Source organism: Eubalaena glacialis, chromosome 13 (assembly GCF_028564815.1).
Source record: "Eubalaena glacialis isolate mEubGla1 chromosome 13, mEubGla1.1.hap2.+ XY, whole genome shotgun sequence".
Lineage (NCBI taxonomy): Eukaryota > Metazoa > Chordata > Mammalia > Artiodactyla > Balaenidae > Eubalaena > Eubalaena glacialis.
In genome coordinates, this window is record NC_083728.1 from 56,308,446 (window position 1) to 56,326,202 (window position 17,757).

Genomic DNA, 17,757 nt, shown 5'->3' on the forward strand with positions numbered 1-17,757 from the left:
CAGGTTTACAAACTCAGGGAACAGAAAGCCCTTCCACGATGGGCAGACAACAAAGGGAAAGTGTGTCGTCAGTCACAGCGCAAGACAAGATGCGCAGGAACTCCACCCGGAGTCAAGTGGGCACAGCACCTTCTTACGCGTGTCTATGAAAAGACAAACACCCAGCTCTGGGCTCATATAATAAATACAGTGTAAAGGGTCTGACACTCAACGATGAAAACAGATTTTTCTGTCAAAAACGTTTTAATTGTGGATTGGAACACATACAGAAGTCCACAAAATGTGAGCTCAGAAAATGTTCAGAGATTGAATGTCGGTGTCCCCTAATGTGACCACAACCCTCCACTTAGCACCGCTTGCCTGTGAGCGTCGTATTGTAAGTGAAGTCACGAGGCGTGTATCCAAGTGCAGTAAAGTGTCCCGTCGTGTGAGTGCACGACCCCCGTCCACCTCTTCACTCCTGATGGGTGTTTGGTCTTTAGTGAACAGTGCTGCTGTGACCTGTAGTGCACGCTTCTGTTGTGGACGCCCCAGGCATGGCGCAGCTGGGTCCTGGGTGTGTACAGCGTCAACTTTTAATAGATATCGCCAATCTGTGCTTTTACCAGCATTTCCACTGCTCTGTGCCTTCATCAACACTTGGCATTGAAAGTCTTATTTTAGCCTGCCATAATGATATTTCAGGGTTTCTTTGTTTTCTTTTCAAGACCAACTTGACTGAGGGACAAGTGGTATTGTGCCGGAGCTGGCTTGTACCGCCGCACGAGACTGACCACGCACACCCCTTCCCAGCTCTGTGCTGAGTGATGTGGTGGGAGTGTTTAGATCATGGAAATTAAAAAATACTACAAATCAGGGCTTTATGCAGAGAGTCAGTCATAATTTACATGAAACAAAATGCACCTATTTTAAGTGTACAGCTTGATGGTTTTTGACAAATGTGTACACTGAGGTACCTACCACACAATTAAGATATAGAACATTTCCAGCCCCCGCAGATATTCCTTTGTTCCACTTCCCAGGGACAGAGAACAGGTCAATGGTTAGCCGGGGCAGAGTTGGGGAGGGATTGACTGGGACTTTTTTCCTCCCTAGAGTCCTATATAAATGGAATCATATGGTGTATATTCTTTTGTTTCTGGATTCGTTAGAGTCCTATATAAATGGAATCATATGGTGTATATTCTTTTGTTTCTGGATTCGTTAGCTCAGCATGTTTTTGAGGTTCAAATGTGTAGCAATAATTTGATCTGTTTATTGCTAAGAATTATTTGCATGTTTACATGCATGTTTACAACACAATGGGTTCATCCACTCGCCTACTGATGGACCCCTGGGCTGCTCCCAGCTCTTTGGTTATTATGAATAAGACTGCTAAGAACAGTGCTTAAAGGTCTCTGTGTTTTCATACCTAGGAGAGGAATGGCTGGGTCATGTGGTAGTACATGTTTAATGTTTTCAAAATGCCAAACTGTTTTTCATGTGATTGTACCTTTTTATAGTCTTTCTTTCTTTGGTTGCGCTAGCTCCTTAGTTGCGGGACGTGGGCTCCTTAGTTGCAGCTCGCTGGCTCCTTAGTTGTGGCATGCGAACTCTTAGTTGCGGCATGCATGTGGGATCTAGCTCCCTGAGCAGGGATCGAACCCGGCCCCCCTGCATTGGGAGCACGGAGTCTTATCCACTGACCCACCAGGGAAGTCCCATACCTTTTTATATTCTGACCAGTAGTGTGCGTTTCCTCCTCCTCTATTTTCTGAAAGTTTGTATAGAATGACATCATTTCTTCATTAAATGTTGATAGAACTTACCAATCAGGCCATCTCGGTCTGAAGTTTTCTTTGTGAGATTTTAAATTATGAATTCAATTTCTTTAATTGTGATAGGGCTGTTTGGGTTTTCTCTTTCTTTGTGAGTCACTTTTAGTAATGTGTCTATTTCATGGAATTCTTTTCACTTCAACTAGGATGTCAAGCCTATTAGAATAATGTTCACAATATTCTCTTATTGTCCTTTCAGTGTCTATAGGATCTGTAGTGATGTCCCCTTTTTCCTTCTTGATGTTGTAATTTGTGTTCTGTCTTCTTTTTGCTTGATCATTGTAGCTAGAAGTTTATCCCTTTTACTGATATTTTCAAAGAACCAAATTGGGTTTCATTGATTTTGTTGTCTAATGTTTTGGCCCTGAAAGGGTTCTAGTTTTATGGAAAGGCCTTTGTTGGGAGTCCCCATGTCATCAGGACAAGGTGCCTCTTCCCTGCAGCCTGCGGTGCACTGTTCTGGCTTTCAGCTTCTCTTCTTGCACTGCATTATATATTTTTTGTGAGTTCAGAAACAAAATTTGATGATTTTTTTCCCCAGCATTTTTACATGGTTTCAGCCAAAGGGTTTTTGCAGTAGACTAGCTCACTGTGGTGAGATTTTTTAAAGGGACAACTTCTAGGTTAGAAAGAAGACAAGAGGTCATAAGAGAGATGGTGGGCCTCAACCTGGAAGCTAGCACAAGACAAGAAAGAGGGAATTCCTTGGTAGTCCAGTGGTTAGGACTCCGTGCTGTCACTGCTGAGGGCCCAGGTTCGATCCCTGGTCAGGGAACTAAAATCCTGCAAGCCATGTGGTGTGGCCGAATAAAAAACCCCCCCAACCCCCCCAAAAAAACCAAAAAGGCAAAGAGCCTCAGGTGGGAAGAAGAGAAACAATACCATCCACTATTTGCACATAAACTACAGGCACAACTCGGAGATGCCATGGGTTTTGGTTCCAGAACATCGCAATAAAGCAAATCACATGATTTTTTGGTTTCCCAGAGCATATAAAAGTTACCTTTACACTATACTGTTGTCTATTAAGTGTGCAATAGCATTATGTCTAAAAGAGTAATGTACATACATACCTTAATTTAAAAATGCTAATCATCATCTGAGCCTTAGTGAGTTGTAGTCTTTCTCCTGGTGGAGAGTTTTGCCTTGATGTTGATATCTGCTAACTGATCAGGGTGGTGGTTACTGATGGTTGAAGTGGCTGTGACAATTTCTTAAAATAAGGTAATGAAGTTTGCCACATTGATTGACTCTTCCTTTCATGAATGATTTCTCTGTAGCATGCAATGCTGTTTGATAGCATTGTACCCATAGTAGAACTTCTTTCAAAATTGGAGTCAATCCTCTCAAACCCTGCTGCTGCTTTATCAACTAAGTTCATGTAATATTTAAAATTCTTTGTTGCCATTTCAACAGTCTTCACAGCATCTTCACTGGAGTTGATTCCATCTCAAGAAACCACTTTATTGCTCATCCGTGAGAGGCAACTCCTCATTCATTAAAAGTTTTGTCATGAGATTGAAGCAACTCAGTTACATCTTTAGGCTCCACTTCTAATTCTAGTTCTCTTGCTATTTCTACCACATCTGCAATTACTTCCTCCACTGAAGTCTTGAACCCCTCAAAGTCATCCATGAGGGTTTGAGTCAACTTCTTCCAAACTCCTGTTAATGTTGATAATTTGACCTCTTCCCATGAATCATAAAAGTTCATAATGGCATCTAGGATGGTGAATCCTTTTCGGAAGATTTTCAGTTGACATTGCCCAGATCCATCAGAGGAATCACTATATATGGCAGCTATAGCCTTATGATATGCATTTCTTAAATAATAAGACTTCAAAATCAAAAATTACTCTTTGATCCATGGGCTACAGAATGGATGCTGTGCTTGCAGACAGGGAAATAACATTAATCTCATTGTACACCTCCACCAGAGCTCTTGGGTGACCAGGTGCATTGTCAATGAGTAGTGATATTTTGAATCTTTTTTTTTCTGAGCAGTAGGTGTCAACAGTGGGCTTATAATATTCAGTAAGCCATGTTGTAAACAGATGTGTCATCCAGGTTTTGTGGTTCCATTTATTGAGCATAGAAGAGTAGATTTAACATAATTCTTAAGGACTCTAGGATTTTCAGAATGGTAAATAAGCATTGGCTTCAACTTAAAGTCACCAGCTGCATTAGCCCCTAACAAGAGTCAGCTTGTCCTTTGATGCTTTGAAGCCAGGCACTGACTTCTCTCTAGCTGTGAAAGTCCTAGATGGCTTCTTGTTCCAATAGAAGGCTGTCTCGTCTACATTGAATATCTGTTGTTTGGTGCAGCCACCTTCATTGATGATCTCAGCTAGATCTTCTGGATAACTTGCTGCAGCTTCTACATCAGCATTTGCTGCTTCACCTTGCACTTTTATTTTATGGAGACGGGTTCTTTCCTTCAGCCTCACGAACCAACCTCTGCCAGCTTCAGGCTTTTCTTCTGCAGCTTCCTTGTCTCTCTCAGCCTTCATAGAATTGAAGAGAGTTAGCCTTGTTCTGAATTAGACTTTGGTTTAAGGGAATGTTGTGGCTAGTTAGATCTTCAATCTAGACTAAAACTTTCTCCATGTCAGCAATAAGGCTGTTTCACTTTATCATTCATGTGTTCACTGGAGTGGCACTTTTAATTTCCTTCAAGAACTTTTCCTTTGCATTCACAACTTGGCTGTTTGGTGCAAGAGGGCTAGCTTTTGGCTTACCTTGACTTTTGACATGCCTTTCTCACTAAATTTAATCATCTTCAGCTTTTGATTTAAAGTGAGAGACATGCAACTCTTCCTTTCACTTGAACACTTAGAGGCCACTGTAGGGTTATTAATTGGCTTAATTTCAATCTTGCTGTGACTCAGGGAACAGGGAGGCCTGAGGAGAGGGAGACAGATGGGGGGAACGGCTGGTTGGTAGAGCAGTCAGAACACACACATTTATCCATTCAGTTCATGATCTTACATGGGTACAGTTCATGGTGCCCAAAACAATTACAATAGTGACATCAAAGATCACTGATCACATAGCACCATCACAAATGCAATATTTCAAACATTTTCATTATTTTTAAGAGAATTACTAAAATGTGACACAGAAACCTGAAGTTAGAAAATGCTGTTGAAAAATGGCACCCACAGACTCGATGCAGGGTTGCTTCAATTTGTAAAAAACACTGATTTCTGTGAAGTGCAATAAAATGAGGTCTGCCTGTATTAGAACTAACAAGAAACTTCAGCTTGTTGTGAGCAATGGGCCAGAGATAGTCAAGGCAGTTTTGAGAAGTGGGGGCTGAGACCGTGAGGTACCGGGATCGATGATAAAGCTGTAACAGGTGGACCATGCGGAACACCTAGACAGGTATGACCCCTAGAACAGTGAACCACACTGCCCAGAGGCAGGGTCAGTTGCTCTCCACCCGGTCTGGTCAGTCCTGGTGGATGAGGTGGTCGCACACCTGTGGGGAGAGGGGTCAGGACCCCAGCTATGTCCCAAGGCCTTGCTAAGAAGCTGATCTGGGTGCGGGTGGGGCAGGCGGCCTCAGCAGAAAGCCCTCCAGACGTAGGTTTAAGAATCACCAACATCACGTAGCCACGGCTGCCCTTTCACTTGCTCAGGTTTTCCTCGTCTAATTGGTAGTTCCATGTGTGACTGTCTTTCCAAGACCATCAGTTAAAAGAGTGCCCATGTGTCACATGCTGGCTGTGGAAGCCCACCTTCCATCCCACTGGCTAATCACAGCCTCATGTTTTGGCCTTAAGTGAATCCAGCCCTATGCGCTTAGCAAAAAAGGGATGAAGCACTTTATCTGTCTCACCGCCCCGCCCCCGCCCCCGATTGTTCTCACTAGATCTTGGCAGTGTGAGGTCTCCCAGCCCCCTGGGGCAGGGTCTCAGGACACTCAGAAGGCTTATTTTTAAAAATTGAGAAGAAATTGACATTAACCATTTTACAGTAAACAGTCAGTGGCATTTAATATATCAGTGTTGTGCAATTATCACCTCTATCTAGTTCCAAAATATTTTATCATCTCAAAAGGAAACCCTGTACCATTAGCAGTCACTCCCCATTCTCCCCTCCCCCCAGCCTCTGGCAACCACTAGTCAGCTATTTTTATAGATTTACCTGTTTTAGATATTTCTATAAATGGAATCATATTACAGGTGACCTTTTGTGTCTGGCTTATTTTACTGGGCATAATGTTTTCAAGATTTATCCACACTGTAGTGTGTGCTGATACTTTATTCCTTTTTGTGGCTGAATAGTATCCCCTTGTATGCTTTGTTTATCCATTCATCTGTTGGTGGACATTTGTGTTGTTTCCACCTTTTGGCTATTGTGAATAATGATGCTGTGAACATTGGCATACAAGTATCTGTTTGAGTCCCTGATTTCAGTTCTTTTGGATATATACCTAGAAGTAGAATTGCTGGTTCATATGGTAATTGACCCAATATTTAACTTTTTGAGGAACTGCTAGACTTTTCCATAGCAGCTGCACCATTTTGTTACCAATTGCAATGTATGAAGTTTCCAATTTTTCTACATCCTTGCCAACACTTGTTTTTTTCCATTAAAAAAAATTATAGCCATCCTCATGGGTGTGAAGTGGTATCTCATTGTGTGCATTTTCATGTGCATTTCTATGATTAAGGATTTTGAGCATCTTTTCATGTGCTTGTTGGCCATTTGTATGTCTTCCTTGGAGAAATGTCCATTCAAATAATTTTGAATTGGGATGTTTGTCTTTTTGTTGCTTAGTTGTAAGAGTTATTTATATATTCTGGATACTAGAGTCTTATGAGATATATGACTTGCAAATATTTTCTCTCATTCTGTGGGTCATCTTTTCACTCTATGGCGTCTTTGTTTTTATTTTTTTAAATTGAAGTATAGTTGATTTACAATGCTGTGTTTCTGCTGTACAGCAAAGTGATTCATTTATACATATATATGTTCTTTTTTTATATTCTTTTCCATTATGGTTTATCTCAGGATATTGAAAATAGTTCCCTGTGCTATACAGTAGGACTTTATTGTTTATCCATTCTATATGTAATAGTTTGCATCTGCTAACCCCAAACTTGATAGTGTCTTTTATTTATTTATTTTAAAAACATCTTTATTGGAGTATAATTGCTTTACTATGGTTAGTTTCTGCTTTATAACAAAGTGAATCAGCTATACATATACATATAGCCCCAGATCTCTTCCCTCTTGCGTCTCCTTCCCTCCCACCCTCCGTATCCCACCCCTCTAGGTGGTCACAAAGCACCGAGCTGATCTCCCTGTGCTATGAGGCTGCTTCCCACTAGCTATCTATTTTACATTTGGTAGTATATGTAAGTCCATGCCACTCTCTTTGTCCCAGCTTACCCTTCCCCCTCCCCATATCCTCAAGTCCATTCTCTAGTAGGTCTGTGTCTTTATTCCCGTCCTGCCCCTACGTTCTTCATAACTTTTTTTTTTTTTTAAGATTCCATATATACGTGGTAGCATAAGGTATTTGTTTTTCTCTTTCTGACTTACTTCACTCTGTATGACAGACTCTAGGTCCATCCACCTCACTACAAAAGCTCAATTTCGTTTCTTTTTATGGCTAATATTCCATTGTATATATGTACCACATCTTGATAGTGTCTTTAGATGCATAAAAGTTTTAAATTTGATGAAGTCCAATTTATCTTGGGTTATTGTTGCTCTTGCTTTTGGCATCATACCTCAGAATCCACTGCCAAATCCAAGGTCATGAAGAGTAACCATGTTTTCTTTCAAGAGTTGTAATAGTGTTAGCTCTTACATTTAGGTATTTCATCCATTTTGAGTTAATTTTTGAATATGGTGTGAGGTAAGGGCCCAAGCTCACTCTTTAGCATGTAGATCCATTTTCCCCAGCATCAGTTGAAAAGACTATCCTTTTCCCATTGAATGGTCTTGGCACTCTTGTCAAAGGCCATTTGGCCATACATGCAAGGGTTTCTCTCTAGGCTCAGCGTTCTATTCTGTTGGTCTGTGTGTCTATCCTTGTGCCATGACCAGTTTTGATTACTTTGTACTATTTTAAAATCAGAAGTGAGTCCATCAGCTTTATTCTTCTTTTTCAAGATTATTTTCATTATTTAGGGCCTCTTACAATTCCATATGGATTTGAGGATTGGTCTTTATATTTTTATAAAAAAGGCCATTGGAATTTTGACAAAGATTTCATCAACTCTTTGATACTCTTAGATACTTTGTTAGTATTGTCATCTTAACAATATTAAGTCATCAAATCCATGGATATGGATGCCTTTCACTGTATTTATGTTTTCCTTAATTTCTTTCAGCAATGTTTTGTACTTTTCAGTGTACAAGTCATTTATCTCCTCGGTTAAATTTATTCTTGGGTATTTTATTCTTTTGGATGCTATTATAAGTGGTATTGTTTCCTTAGTTTCTTTTTCAAACTGTTCATTGCAGGTATAGAAACACATCTGATTTTTGTGTGTTGATCTTATACCCTGCAACTTTGCTGAATTAGTTTATTAGCTCCCGTAATATTTTTGTGGATTGCTGGAATTTTCTATATATAGGATTACATCATCTGTTAATATAGTTTTACTTCTTCCTCTCCAATTCAAAGCCTTTTAATTATTTTTCTTGACTAATTGCTCTGGCTATACCTCCAGTACAGTGTTGAATAGCAGTGGTGAAAAGGGGCATCCTTGTCTTGGTCTTGATCATAGAGGGAAAGTTTTCAGTCTTTCACCATTGAGTATGATATTAGCTGTGGAGTTTTCATACATGCCTTTTATTACATTGAGGAAGTTCCCTTCTATTCCTAGTTTTCTGAGTGGTTTTTATCATGAGAGTGTGTTGGATTTTTTTCACATGATTTTTCTGCATCGAGATGATCATGTTTTTCTTTCTGCCCCTGTATTCTGTTAATGTGGTGTATTGCATTGATTGATTGATTTTCTTATGTTGAACCACTCTGGCATTCCTAGGATAAATACCACTTGGTCATGGCATATAATCCTCTTAATATGCTGATAGATTTGTTTTGCTAGTATTTTGTTGAGCATTTTTGTATCTCTATTCACGAAGGATACTGGTGTCTTTGTCTGGCCTTGTAACCGGGGTAATACTGGCCTCCACAGGATGAGTTAGAAAGTGTTCCCTCCTCTTTTAAAATTTATTAATTAAATTTTGGCTGTGTTGGGTCTTCATTGCTGTGCATGGGCTTTCTCTAGTTGCGGCGAGCGGGGTCTACTCTTTGTTGCAGTGCACAGGCTTCTCATTGCAGTGGCTTCTCTTGTTGTGGAGCACAGGCTTCAGTAGTTGTGGCTTCTGGAGCACAGGCTCAGTAGTTGTGGCGCATAGGCTTAGTTGCTCTGAGGCATGTGGATCTTCCTGGACCAGGGCTCAAACCTGTGTCCCCTGCATTGGCAGGTGGATTCTTAACTACTGCACCACCGGGGAAGTCCTACCTCCTTTTCTAATTCTTTGGGAAAAGTTTTGGAAGGATTGGTGGTAATTTTTCTTTAATTCTTGGGACAATTCAGTAACAAAGCCATCTGATGCAGTACTTTTCTCTGCTGGAGGTTTTGATTACTGATTCAATCTCCTTACTTGCTGTAGATCTCTTCAAATTTCCTTCTTCCTGAGTCACTTCTAGCATTTTGTGTGTCTTTAGGAATTTGTCCACTGTCTAGGTTACCTGATTTGTTGGCTACAATTGTTCATACTATTCTCTTGTAATCCTTTTTGTCTGTAATGTTGGTAGTAATGTCCCCACTTTTTTGATTTTAGTTATTTGTATCTTCTGTCAGTCAAGCTACAGTTCTGTCAATTTTGCTGATTACTTTAGGAGCTTTAAAGGTCAGTTTGCTGACATGTGAGTTCCACCTTACCCAGTGGCTTTGGAACTGAATCCCTGGGGACAAAGGTCCATGGTATCCTCAGGCTGTGGGATACAGGGCAGGGATGGATCCAGGGGACAGGTTGTCATGATGCTAACTGAACTAGGGAACCCCTCAGCAGAGGGATGCAAGTAGCTGTCTCAGAATTGGAGATATCCTTTCCACCAGAATTTGTTCACTTCTGAAAGGGGTGTTGATCCAGGGTGCTGGAGGCATGGGGGGGTGAGGGGTGCTGGGAGTGGCAAACATGGTGATAAAAGACTGCCTCCCAAATCCATTCATTTGAACATTTAAATCCCCACCTCTATTATTCGATGTGTTAAGAGGACATCACAGTCTCTAGAATTCACAAAGCCCACAGTGGTCAACAGAGCCTGCGGGTGCAGCCACTTTCGTGTGGGGGGGGGTCCTTAGCTGTGTTTCCTAGAAATCAGAAGGAGGGATAGAAAGAAAGTCTGCAACTCGAGGAGATGACAGAAGGCAAACCTGAAAAAGGTGCAAGGAAATAACAACGTATGTATGTGAAACAGAAAGTGGAAGAGGACAGTTGACTGAAGAAGCCAAAGCTGGAGCTGTGAGAAGACTGATGAGGAGACGAGAGAGAAGCCCTGGATGAACATCAGGAGGGAGAAGGGTCTCACTCCACGGTGGGGCCCAGAGGTTGTGGGGGACGCTGGGGACAATGGAGGAACGCAGCGAAGCACTCCACAACAGCTCAGGTTTTCTGCGTCTTCACGGGCCCGTTCTAATAACTGGTAACACGCTTGAACTCAACACGCATTGATGTGGAGATCTTCCTGCTCCCACAAAGCCACCAGGCTGGGAGTTTGCTGACCCTGTCCCTCCAGAGCTGGTGGCCTAAGAGCGCAAAGCGTCAGGCCATGCCCGTGCAGATGCAGAAGCCCAGGGAGAGGAGGGCTTGTGAACCCTGCCCAGAGACGCCCCATGGGAGGGCTCTGATCTGAACTAGGCTGCAAAGAGGGTGGGCTTGGCCTCAGCAGGCGCCCAAGATGCACTGATCACCTCTGAGTGAAAACCTCTTGGTGAAGGGGAAGATGCCCAGAGCCCCTCTGACAGAGGGAGGCTGGTACACACCCTCCTCGTGGGGACGGGACCTGCGCCCGAGCCCCTCGCCCTGTCCTGGAGCAAGAGGGAGACGGTGGGTCCTCCCTGAGACAGGCCCCTGGCTGAGCCTGCAGCTTTGGATGGGCCGACAGCCAGGCTCAGTGGATCACCTGAGCTCAGCCACTGCCCTGTGACTGGAGTCCTGAGTCCCACGTGCCATCCTGGAGCAAGAGGGCTGAGCACAGGGCCCTCCAGTTGGAGAGCTGGTGGGGGTGGGGGTCTGGGCACACTCTGCAGCCTATGGGGTCCCGGCTGGGCCTGGGCGTTGCTGCCGTCACCAGACAGACCCCATTCAGACGTGTGACAGCCATGGGGGCAGAGTGCTCTGCAGGGGAGACACCCTCAGATTGGGTGGGGGTCTCAGCGAGGGCCAGCTTGTCAGGCAGTGGTTTCCAGGGGGCGTCAGCTCAAGAGAGCAGGTGGGAAGAACAGATCTGAAATTCCCAGTCCCTCGGGAAGTCAGGGTGCCCCAGTCATGCCCTGCTCACCCCTCTCCAGGGCAGCCCCTCCCGCGAGCAGGCTGCCCCTCCTGTGGTCTGAGAAGACTCCTGCTGCCCCCTCCCCAGGAGCCTCAGGCTGACTCCTAGTTTTAGAAGGTGAACGTAGAACCCTGGCACAGCGGCCTGAGCCTGACAGAAATTCAGTTTCCAACATGCATCTGAGCCTCTTGTTGAGTAAGGCGGACCTTCACGTGCAAGCACCCCCTGCTGCCAGGTGGACGATTCATGGGGACACAGCTGCCGGGAGGGGCGAGCCAAGGCCCAACCTTGTGTCCCTGCCCTGCACTCGCCCCCCGCCCCCCCGCCCCCGAAACAGCTGACTGTCCTGAAGCTGGACTGAGGCAGCATCAAGTGGAGCAGACGTTAAGTGTCTGGGCCTTTCTCTTTCATCAGGTCAACAGTGTATCCAGCACTGGGGAGCCAGGATGAGCCCCCCGCCAGCCCGTGTGTGACCAGGAGCAGCCTGGAGTCCAGCAGAGGCAGGAGAGGGGGCCCTGAGAGAGGTGAGCACCATGAGCTACCAGTGCAAAGGCCCTGGGGCCCAACAAGGCTGGTGGGCATGCGGGATGGAGAGGATGCAGGGGAGTGGGCGGAGGTGATAGGCAGGGACCCCAGGTTCATGCTTAGTGAGGTGGGGGCCCTGGGAGGGCTCTGAGTGGAGGAGAGGTGCAGTCTGGCTGTCCTTGATAGGAGGGTGTGGTCTCAGGACAGGCTCTGAAGGTGGGGCTGGCACCCTTTCTGGCAGATGGGTGGGCCCTGGGGGACCAGAGCCTCTGGAGGGGTGTGCAGGTCTGGCGGAGTCCTTGGTTTGTTAGAGGGCCATGTGCCCACCCTGACCAGGGATCACCTGGGACATCCCCCGGGGTGAGAGGATGCTGCCCTGTCCCAGGAGGGGTGGGGCCACTTAGTTCCCGGTCCCCGCCTCGCCCCCCTGGATGGGCTCAGGGCCTCCTGTGTCACTCCTGCCACCGGCTCCAGCCCCGGCCCCGCCCAGCCCACAGGTCTAAGCACAGCCTCCTATGCATGTCTGGGGGGCTGTCCCAGGAGCCTTGGGGGGCACAGCTGGACCAAGGCTCAGAGAGGAGCCCACACCAAGGAGTGCTGGGGGCCTCCCCTGCCTGAGCCCTGGGTGGCAGCGAGCTCAGAGTGTGGCGGGAAGGGCTGGTGGGGCAGGGACCCACCATGGCTCCTGGCAGGGAGGCCACCTGTGGTTCTGGGGCTGCAGGGCCACCCCGAGCCAAGACACAGCATCTCCTCAGGCCCCCTACCCACCCTGGGCCCCCCAGGGGCACCCCTGGTGCTCCTACCCATTGGCAGGGTCCCAAGGACAGCCCCCCAGTAAGGGCTGCCCATTCCGGCAGGCTGGTGGTAGTTTTACGCGGCTGCCGCAGGGAGACTTGCTGGCTCCAGGCTCCTTGTCTGAGGCCCTGTCTGTCCTGCGACAGACACAGGGCGCCTGTTTGCCTGCGAGCAGGAACACAGCCTCTCTTGTTGGCACCTGGGCCGGCCGGGCCCCCAGGCAGGCAGAGGGGGGGGTGCTCCACACAGATCCACACTTGTGCCCACCTCAGCCTGGCCTCCTAGCCTGAACCACCTCGTTCCCGCCGGGAACCTCCACAGCGCGGCAGGCGCCCCGGATGGTGGGGGGCAGGTGGGTGTCCACTCACCGCTGACATCAGGCCGTAGAGGTTCTGGGCCACAGCCCAGTAGGGTTGCCAAGCAACACACCATTAATCCAGTTCAACCTGCAGTGACTGGGCCTCAGAATCGCTGCCCTGGGGACCCCGGCGCCCAGGCTGGGGCTGACTGCTCTGCTGTCCCGTCCTCCCACCCTAGGTCAGGGAGCAGGAGGCTCCAGGTGTGAGACTGGGCAACGTGGTCACAAAGGAGGGGAGGAGGCGCCTCACTCAGGGCTGGTGGGGGTGGCCCACCCAAGGAGGACAGAGGCCCTCTGTCCACATCTTCGGGTGCTGGTCACTGTGGAGAAGAGGACGTGTGGGCGCACGTGGGTTCTGAGAGGGAGCCCTGACTACTTCCTCGCGCAGGACCCTCCTGGACGCGGTGGGGACCCGCTTGGGGGAGCAGAGAGGAGAGGCAGGCTTTCCTCTTGGCTGCACGGGCAGGTGGTCCTGGGATAGACCAGAGCTGGGTGCAACATCAGGATGCTGGTGTCTGGGGGGTGGGCCTGGTGACAAGGGGCGCAATCTGGGTGGAGCAGGGCTGGGGGCTTTCTGGGGATTCCTCTGACGAACCCAGAGCCAAGAGACTTGGGAACCATGGGGACTGACTGTGGGGAGACAGGAAAGCACAGACGACCACCCAGGACCCTGGCAGCCCCTCCTCTCTGGGTCGGCTTCCCTGGATGTCCTTGTGGAGACCCCACCCAGAGCAGCCAGCCCGCGGTCTTCCCACTTTATTTCTTGGGGCACAAGCCCTGGGCCACCTCTATTCGGGTTTGGGGTACGGCCACTCCCGTGACCTGAAGTAGCCCTTCAGGTCCTGGAAGCTGAGCGGGGGGAAGTAGGGGCCGAGCCTCTTCCGGATCCACCACTTGCCCTCAGCGGCGTGCGTGCCCCCGGGGCGGCTGAACTTGTACCTGTAGTGCTCTCCCCGGACCCACCTGCAGAGCGAGGGCAGCACAGTCAGCCTCCGCCCCCAAGACAGCCCTGGAGTCCTCAGAGGGAGAGGCCACCCAGGGGAAGCCAGAGAGCCCCAAGGAGTCCCCGGCACAACCAGACCCCTGACCAGATGATGGCGGGGCGGGCGGGGCTCTGGAGCCGGGAGGGCCGAGTGCTCAGAGCCAATCGGGCTGAGCCCTGCATCCTTACAGCAGATGAGTGGTACCTGAGGTTCGCAGACTGTTGTGTCTGGGCATGTTTCCAGGAGGTGGGCCCAGCCCCCAGAGCAGACCCCTGCATTTGGGGAGAAGCCCTGAAAGGCAGCTGAGGCTGCAGTTGGCGGGGGTGGGGTGGGGTGGGGTGTGTGTTCCTGTCTGGGAGGGGAATCTTACCTGGGGGGTGCCCTGCCTGCGAAGGGGTTAAGGGCCAGCAGGGATAGGGCCTGGGCGTCGTTGGCCAGGAGCTTGCCCGCCAGGTGGATGATCCACTCGTTGTGCTCGTAGGTCTGGGGGTGAGAAGAGGACAGGGCGCAGATAGCTGGGTGCCTGCACCGCCACCGGGCCCTTGGAGAGCCCCGTGGATGTGTGCTTTCCGCCCCCTCCCTCGTGACGGTCACCCGGCCTTCCGGCTGTTGTCCTGGGGGCATCTGACTCCAGTGTGGCTGGCGGCCAGCCTCTCTTGGGCGGGGGCTGCCCTGGGGGCCTATGCTGCAGTTCTTTGGTTTGGGACCACCTCCTTCCTGTTCTTGCAGGGCCCCCGGTCCTGCTTGCTCTCCTGGGTGCCGTCGCCACTGCTGTCTGCGGGGACCTGGATGGAGCGGGGCTGGGCCTGGCTATCCCAGTTCACCTGTCAGCTTTGTCACCTGCCGGGCCAGGCATTTCGGGCAAGTGACCGAGCCCCCCAGAGGCTATCTTCCTGGGCAAGGTGGGATGGCGACAGTGCTGCAGCCTCGCTCTGGCCTGAGCAAAGATTCTGTGGACACTGGCTGCCCCAGCGTTGGCTACGCATGCCTCAGCCCCTCTGGTGGAAGTGCTCTGAGAAGCTGGCTGTGAGGCCCAGCCCTGGGCACCCACAGATCCTTGTGCAAGGGCCGTGCCGGGAGCCTGGGAAGGTTCCCCACGGGCTGTGCCCCAGCACAGGATTCCCGGGCCTCGCCGTGTCAGCGGGGCCTCCCCACCGAGGGCCTCACCTGGAAGGCGGCGAACCACATAAGCCAGTCCAGGCGGTGGTGGTACGGGGAGATGAGGCATGGCCGCCGCCTCAGGTCACCGGGCTTGCACTTGAACTCGTAGTCCTCCCACTTGGCATCTGGCGCGCTGGCATTGGGGCTGGCGGTGCCCTGCAGGATGACCTCTGTGCGCTCCTTGGTGATGCTGGGCATGGGGGAGACCAGTCAGGGCTGCACCTCCCCACCCTGACCCCACCCCCCAATCTGAGCAGACCAGGGCGAGGCTGGGGGGCTGCAGGTCGGGGCTGGCCTCACCCGCATGTCTCCCCCCTGGGGTCACGGTGGCCCTGAGGTACCTGCCGAAGGCCCCATATGTGTTGACGATCCGGAGAGGGTTGAAGGAGCTGTTCATGACCTGCCGGGGGCTCAGCAAGTTGAGGACCACGGGGACGCTGAGCCAGGCGACCAGGACGCCCAGCGCCAGGTTGACCGTGTGCCGTGCCACGCTGCCTGCCGGGAGGGGGGATAGTGGGTGGGCTCCTGCCCCCAGGCCTGGCCTCTGTTTGGCCCCTTGGGCCCACAGAAGCCGAGGGAGGTGCCGCTGCCCCCACCACAGCCCGAGCCCCTTCTCCCTGCGCCAAGGACACCTTCCGAGGCGGATGTGGAAACACAGCAGCTCCCTCTTAGGCCCCCCAGCTGAGGTCACCGGGCCTCCCTTCCTGAGGACCAGGACACACCGTCCATACCAAGCAGACAGGAGTGACCCTGACCAGGCATGGAGATGCTGCCTTGTCTCCCAGGCCACTGGTGTGGGCACAGGGCTGGGTGCCATCAACTCGAGACCACCCGGGCTGCCCGGCCACATCCGCCTTCAGGTGTCACCCACCGCGTGTCCGTGGGGCCCTGGCCCCTCGAGCTTCCTCCTCCTGCATCCTCAGGACTTGGTCCTTGAGGCAGCCAGGCCCCGAGGGAAACAGGAAGCCCAGAGTGGCGTCATCGAAGCAGGCGAGGCTGGGCACGATGGTCAGCCAGTTCAGGAAGCTCAGATTCCCGCTGATGATGAGGACCATCTGGGGGTGGAGAGAGAGATCCCTCCAGCCACCGCATTTCACGTGCTCCACAGTGATGCGTGGAGTCCACACCAGAGGCATGGGGGCTGGGGGTCCTGTCCTTCCCAGCAGCCTGTGCTGACCCCCAGGTGCCCGGAAGGCCGTGGCGCAGGCCCCACGCCCCCGCCAGGCCACTTGCCCGGCCTCCCTCAGACCAACCCCGCAATGTCTACATCCTAAATGATCTCAGAGGCAGACGCTACCCAGTGCCTCTGGTGAGGACCCCACCTGCCGACACTGTGATTCCGGCCTCTAACCCTGCTTGGAGGCCACTGGAGTTACACAACTGGGAGGTGACAAGTTTGTGTTTGTGGCAACTGTCACAGTGACTGTTAATCAACAGGCCCGGGGTAGCCCCAGGACTCCAGCTGGCTGCTCAGTGGTCCACCCAGGTGTCGGGGCCAGGACCAGCCCCACGGCACCTGTGGTGTGTGTCCCTCACAGGGGTGGGGGGGTGGCTTAGGACAGGCTTGTAAGTTGTTTTAGTGACTTGAAAATGGCAACTTCTGCCTGATTTTGACCCTGTTGTCAAGGATGCGGGCAGGAGTAGGGAGTGGGTGGTCTTCACTTGAGGGGAGGAGAGGCTGCAGGGTTCACATCCCGCCCTCCCCACCAGGCTCCAGGCTCTCCTAGAGCAAAGGTGGAACAGAGCAGCCCCGCTTGCCCCCTAGGCAGACGCCTCTGACTGTGGAGCCCCAGGGACCCCAGTGCCAGCTGCACGCAGAGCTTCCTGTGGGCTGCACAAACGCCGGGTGAGGAGATTCCAGGTGACCACAGTGGGAGGGCAGGCTGGAGGTTGGGGAGGGCAAGAGGCAGAGCCGAGGGCTTCTGGGGTGCAGCCCAGGACACCCCCATGCCTCCCTGAGTTGGAAGTCCTAGCAGAACCCGGAGCCAGTCCTCCGTCAGACATACAACTGCCAGCTGCGGCCTTTTCATTACGCAGTTTTCAAAGAGGTGAAGTTACGTTTTTAGGAAGTCCAAGTTATCAATTTAAAAAAACTTTACAATTCTGCTTTTTGTGTCCCATCTAAGAAATCTTTTCCTCCTCCAAAGATGTAAAGATCTTCTAAAAGTTTTACAGGTCTGGCTATTATGTTTAGGTCTCGGATCCATTTCAAATTAGTTTTTTATGAAAGGTGTGATGTAAGGTTCACACCAGCCGGCTCTGCTCTGGTCCAGGCTCTGCCCCTGGCTGGGGAGGCGGGGGTAAGACTTGGGAGGGAGCAGGGCCTCTGGGATGACCAGGGTGTCGGGTGCTGGGAGGTGAGAGCACACGGGTCCACGGCGGACGTGTCTACAGGGAGATAAACTGCCTCAAGCACGTGCCTCAGAAAAGGGGAAACAAGACACCAGGAGCCACAGGTCAGCAAAGTAGAAGGAAATGGGGACCAGCACCACCAGCAAATAAACCCACAATGAAAATGGTACAGTCGCCACAGTGACAAGAGAAATAAGGAGATTTTCAACTGTCCAACCAAATGGACACATTTCTGCAA

At 50.3% G+C, this 17,757-nt stretch overlaps 1 protein-coding gene and 1 non-coding gene across 2 annotated transcripts in view; one reads left to right on the top strand and one right to left on the bottom strand.

The window, feature by feature from the left end:
- Window positions 1-2,519: 2,519 nt before the first annotated feature.
- Window positions 2,520-2,592, top strand: TRNAD-GUC (transfer RNA aspartic acid (anticodon GUC)). The gene has a single exon. It is a non-coding gene; the product is annotated as a tRNA-Asp (tRNA).
- An 11,170-nt stretch (window positions 2,593-13,762) lies between these two features.
- Window positions 13,763-17,757, bottom strand: part of LMF1 (lipase maturation factor 1) — an 81,229-nt gene continuing 77,234 nt past the window's right edge. Inside the window, exons 7-11 of the mRNA XM_061210207.1 lie at window positions 16,039-16,222; window positions 15,509-15,662; window positions 15,174-15,357; window positions 14,377-14,489; window positions 13,763-13,986 (exon numbers count right to left, since the gene is read on the bottom strand). Of these exons, the coding sequence (XP_061066190.1) occupies window positions 13,812-13,986; window positions 14,377-14,489; window positions 15,174-15,357; window positions 15,509-15,662; window positions 16,039-16,222 (810 nt within the window). The 3' untranslated portion in view covers window positions 13,763-13,811. The remainder of the gene's footprint in view (window positions 13,987-14,376; window positions 14,490-15,173; window positions 15,358-15,508; window positions 15,663-16,038; window positions 16,223-17,757) is intronic.